At 39.8% G+C, this 5,693-nt stretch overlaps 1 protein-coding gene across 1 annotated transcript in view; it reads right to left on the reverse strand.

Moving 5' to 3' along the window:
• Nucleotides 1–517, reverse strand: part of SEC61A1 (Sec61 alpha 1 subunit (S. cerevisiae)) — an 18,373-nt gene extending 17,856 nt beyond the window's left edge. The window contains exon 1 of the mRNA XM_011950723.1: nucleotides 238–517. Within this exon, the coding sequence (XP_011806113.1) occupies nucleotides 238–262 (25 nt within the window). The 5' untranslated portion in view covers nucleotides 263–517. The remainder of the gene's footprint in view (nucleotides 1–237) is intronic.
• Between the last annotated feature and the right edge of the window lie 5,176 nt (nucleotides 518–5,693).

Here is a 5,693-nt window from a genome sequence, read left to right on the forward strand (position 1 = left end):
GGTCCCACGAACAAACTGAGGCAGGCGCGAAGCGTCGTGTGCGCGCGTGGCCCTGAGGGCAGGCGGAGACCCTGGTGGCTCCCATACGCGTAACAGCACTCACTGCTCTTTGACGTTAGTGAATAGAACGTAAGCTCCCTGGAGCAGGGACCTTGTCCCAGCGTCGACCGCGGCGCCCGTCACCTCGTAGGTCTCAGTCGTTACCTGCTGAGTAGGGCGCGGGCTGGTGGGGCTTACCGAGCACCCTCGCTGATTGAGTCATTAAGCAAACCCGGAGGCCTGTCGTGGGTGTGGGATCCCTTCCATCTGAGAACGAATGGGATGAGTTTCTGAAGAGACTTGGCCCGAGAAGGGCCGAGGCAGCTCGGGAAGTAGTCAGCCTCACGGAAGAATTCAGGAAGGACTCCTGGGAGAGTACCTTTGTGCTGAGCCTTTATGGATTCTGGCAAGAAGGAATGAGGGAAGAGGGTGTTCCAGGTTGAGGAGACTGTTGTGGACGAGGCATGGCGGTGTGATTGCCCAGAATGAGTGGGAAAGGGGGATAACGGTAGGGCAAGGAATGCTGGGGCTGGGGGTTGGAATTTACTTTCAGGCATCTGTAGTCAGTAGGTATGATGTCATCTAAGAGAAATAGACTTCATGCTGTGAGCATTTCGCGGGGAGAAGGAGGGCATGCTTTGTGGGATCAGGCAAGGTTTCATGGAGCTAAACCTTGACCAGGACAGATAGAGTTGGAGGTACGTATGTGGCAAGATGCTTTTTTGCTTTTAATTTAGGTGTCAACTATTTGGATTTTTCCATTCTCTCCCATTTCTAGCAGATAAGCAGGTTTTGTAAATCCTTGGCTTAGAAAGTTGGACAGGACAGAAACTCTTTTTTGGAATACAAACCCACTGGTGGAAAAATCAAAGGACTACTGGAAACAGGCTGATAACTTTAGTGAAGTGGTCTAGGTGTCACATCACTTGATATCCATCCCCCACCCAGAAGGGGAAAAAGAAGACATTGACTGTTTATTCAGAGTCTGAAATGCAACCCATCTTCACTTCCAGGACCCACTGATGATCTCTTCTGGAGTTTTGGCCTGAAGCTAAAACTGGCAGCCCCTGGACTAAGTTCAGCATATAGACTAGATTCGATATTTAGCCATTATGCACCCTGCACCATATTAATGGTTACAATGTTGAAATATTCGAGGGTAAACAATATCATGGTAATTACAATAAATGTTACAATTAATAATAGAAATTTTAATATAAACTCATTGGTTTGTGTTAATAGTTGTAGGATGTCATTACCATTGACAATAGGCCTCCTGTTGTTTCCACATTATGACACAATCTGGCCTGTGTCACTGCAGGGACTGCAGCCGAGTTACATGTGTTAAAACACTAATTGCTTTAGGAGAGTCACTAGTTTAAAATACTTTTATTGGACTGGGTGCAGTGGCTCATACCAGTAATCCCACATTTTGGGAGGCTGAGGCAAGGGGATCACTTGAGCCCAGGAGTTCAAGACCAGCCTGGGCAACACGGCAAAACCCTGTCTCTACAAAAAAATACAAAAAAAAATTAGCCAGGCATGGTGGCACATGCCTGTAGTCCCAGCTGCTGGAGAGGCTGAGGTGAGAGGATCCCTTGAGTCTGGGAGGTCGAGGCTGCAGTGAGCTGAGATCTTGCCACTGCACTTCAGCCTGGGTGATGACAGAGTGAGACCCTGTCTCAAAAAATAATAAAATACTTCTATCGTAAGCATATACATTAATTCTTCAGAAAATAGGTATGCAGTGTTTTATATTTATATATTTAAGATTTTATTATGGAATATCAGAAACATCCACCTAGAATGAGACAACAAAAATCTGGATGAATTTTCAATACTTTTAAGTATGATAAATGTAAATCTTGATATCTGCAGAAGAAGGAACAAGAAATTTATAACAATAATGAATCCCAGCCTGGAACTTCTTTTGATACTGTTTAAGAATCAGCACAAAATAAAATTTATTATTTATAAGATAAACTTTATTACATAAAATCTATAGTTTTGTAATGAAAAAATAATTTTTCCACCAAAAATTTGAGTGACATTGCTAGTGACAGAAATGTTGGGTATTTAGTGCTCAGAAGTTCTGTTGTTAAAAGATCAAAGTGTTAAACATATATTTCATCAGAATGCTCTTAAAGCTTGTGCAAGTGAAGAAAATTTGTGATTATCGAGAAAAAGAGTTAAAAGAATATAATCAGTTTCATACATTAAGTATTTGAAAACTTAGAACTCCCAAAAAGGTTATCAGAGTGAGGATAAAGCAATCAAAAAGATTTAGGGCCAAGCTCGCTGGCTCATGCCTGAAATCTCAGCACTTCGGGAAGCCACAGTGGGCAGATTGCTTGAGACTAGGAGTTCGAGACCAGCCTGGCCAACATGGTGAAATCTCACCTCTACTAAAAATAAAATATTAGCCCAGCATGGTGGTGCATGCCTGTAATCCCAACTACTCAGGAGGCTGAGACATGAGAATGGCTAGAACCCGCAGGGGTGGAGGTTGCAGTAAACCGAGATCTCATCACTGCACTCCAGCCTGGGTAACAGAGCAAGACTCTGTCTCAAAAAAAAAAAAAAAAAAAGAAAAAAAGATTTGGAAGGTACTGTCAGAATTTTTAGCACCAGTATATAGTTAAGTGTAATTGAGCATTTCACACACATTTCCTGGAATTTCAAAGGGATTAATACTGATATGAACACGCCATTCTATTGTGGACACACCTGTTAAAAACCAGATGTACCCAAATGAGAAAACAGCTTTTTGAAAAATACGTAAATCAGAGGTATATTTAAAGTCATCATCTAAGAAGCTTCATTTTTTTATGTATGTTTTAATAATTAAAATGCAAATTTAAAGGTTTTTGAATATAATGGTTTTTGTTGATCTTATGACACTGGGAAACATTTAGTACACTGTATTGTCTTTATTGTGAGTAGACAAGAAATAATTGTATTTGAGATATAGTTCCATAAAGATGTAATTGTAACATTATACCAAATAAGAAAATTGTCATTGGATTTTATACAGAAAGTGCTAATACAATTCTAGAGAGAGTACGGAGTTTCAGCCAAAAGTTTAGAAACAATGTGGATGTTTTAATTTGGCACTAAGTTATCAAATTCAATTTTGGATAAATCAATATAATAAGAGAACTCATGTTTTTCTTGATAAACTATATTTACTACCACACACCAAATAAATAGCAGAAATAACTAAATTAAGTAATGCAAATTGAACCTTGATGGACAAGCCTGCAGTGCTCGATCTGCAAAAGCAATGTGGAAGTCAGTAAGTTCTGCATTCAAACGCTCTACCGCTGAGCTATACCCCTTGTGGTGGAAGTCAGTCAGTTCTGTATGTTCACTGTAGTGGACACAAATGCAGGGACTGTTTGAAAAATTGAAAAATATATTTTAAAGAGTTTGGGCCTTAATAAATGGTAGTTTAATGGAGACGTCAGTATTTATTTTAGAGTTTTTTTGTTTTGAGATGAAGTCTCGCTCTGTTGCCCAGACTGGAGTGCAGTGGCACGATCTCAGCTCACTGCAACCTCCATCTCCCAAGTTTAAGTGATTCTCCTACCTCAGCCTCCCGAGTAGCTGGGATTATAGGCATGCGCCACCACACCTGGCTAATTTTTGTATTTTTAGTAGAAATGGAGTTTCACCATGTTGGCCAGGCTGGTCTCAAACTTCTGACCTCAAGTGATCTGCCCACCTCAGCCTCCCAAAGTGCCGGGATTATAGGCTTGAGCCACCGTGCCTAGCAGTATTTATTTTAGCTTTATAGGAAAACATGTTTTAGCTATTAGAGCTGACATTATTTCAATAAACTGTAAAGCAGTTGGACGTATGTAAACAAAGGGAAGTTTGAAACAAGTGTAAGTTATTATGGATGAGAAAAAATAGGTGTCCTGTTTAAAAAAAAAGTGAAGTATCAATTCCAAGAGAAAAATTATTGGATTTTCTAATAAATCAATGTATTTGATGACAACAGTGAAAAATGTAATAAACTTTTAAACCCTTTCAATTTGTTAAATCTTGAAATAAACCCTCCTGGTTTGTGAAGCTCCATGAATTGAGAGTGAACAGAACATAGTGAATAAGCCAGTAAGTTAAAAGGTATTTCAATAAGTGATTTCTGTGACTTAGTCAATAACATAGATACTGAATCAGTTCTGTATGTTGTTAGACTATTTTATAAAGTCTATAGAATGTTTAATTGCTATTGATAAGAAACTGAGGATTCCACACTAAAAACAGTATCATTGATGTTAAGGAAATTCTCTACTTAATTCATTTAATGATTATCCATTTAATAAGGAAGTTGTTGGAACAATTGGATGTTGCTTCCTATGTCAAATCATTACCCCATACAGGGTCAAAATCTAGTGACAACTGCATCAAAAGATTCATAACTTCCAAAAATCAAGAAATGATTTAGACATATTAGATCTGTCAAATTATTTTTGCTACAAGTTACATTGTCATTTTATGATATATATTATTTATTTAGAAATATATATGTTTTTAAATTTTTGGTTTACATTTTGACCAGTTCAAGATGGCTTCTTGTTTTGTTTGTAAAATCTAGAGAGATCACATAAAACATAAAATCTAGATTTTTTACTTCTCTTGAAAGATCAGAAGACCTGACAGCAATGGGCTAATATTCCTACATGCCAGAGATCAGCAAGTTGTGGCTGCTTTTTTAAGATTGGTCAGCAGCTCTTTGGCTCCCCACAGTTATCACTTGTCCCTTGCTTCTTGCCTGGTCTCTAAGCATTTGAATTTGTGGCCTCTGCTGTAGTTTTAAGCCTGGGTTCTTGGCAGGATGGTGGCATCATTTATTTCATTTACCTAAATAAGGAAATCAAGAAGAGAACAGGTTGCCTACTCACCCCCATGGTGAGTGTGCGTGTGTGTGTGTGTGTGTGTGTGTGTGAGAGAGAGGAAAGTGAGTTCTATTTTAAACGTGCAGAGTTTGAGGTACCAGCAACTGATCAGTGAGAAGTCCAATAAGCAGACCCGGTGCTCAGAGATGACTTAGAATTAGAAGCATGTTAAGTCATTTTCCATGAGTAGATGAGATTTCCAAGGGAGAAAGCATAGAGAGCCCAGATTCAAGGAAAGGCACGGTGGGAGAGGGGGTCAACCATATTTAAGGGTAGGAAGGAGGAGGAACAGCCAGGTAACAAGACAATCTGATATAATAATTAGGTTGGGGAAGACAGTGGGTTGGGGGAGCTGGTTTTTCTTTTGGCCAGTTTAGTGGTGTGTTGGTTAGGATATAAATTTGGCTGTTGGCCAGGCATGGTGGCTCATGCTTGTAACCCCAGCATTTTGGGAGGCTGAGGCGGGCAGATCATGAGGTCAGAGTTGGAGACCAAAAATTAGCCAGGTGTGGTGGCACACACCTGTAATCCCAGCTACTCAGGAGGCTGAGGCAGAAGAATTGCTTGAACCTGGGAGACAGAGGTTGCAGTGAGCTAAGATTGTGCCACTGCACTCCAGCCTGGGTGACAGTGCAAGACTCCATCTCAAAAAAAAAAAAAAGAAAAAAAAATTTTTTGACTGTTGCTGCAGAGATTAAAAAAAAAAAAAATCAGTATCATAAACCAGATGGAAGTCCAGGTAGCAGTATAGGT

This window comes from Colobus angolensis, unplaced genomic scaffold, assembly GCF_000951035.1.
Source record: "Colobus angolensis palliatus isolate OR3802 unplaced genomic scaffold, Cang.pa_1.0 Scaffold31, whole genome shotgun sequence".
Classification (NCBI taxonomy): Eukaryota; Metazoa; Chordata; class Mammalia; order Primates; family Cercopithecidae; genus Colobus; species Colobus angolensis.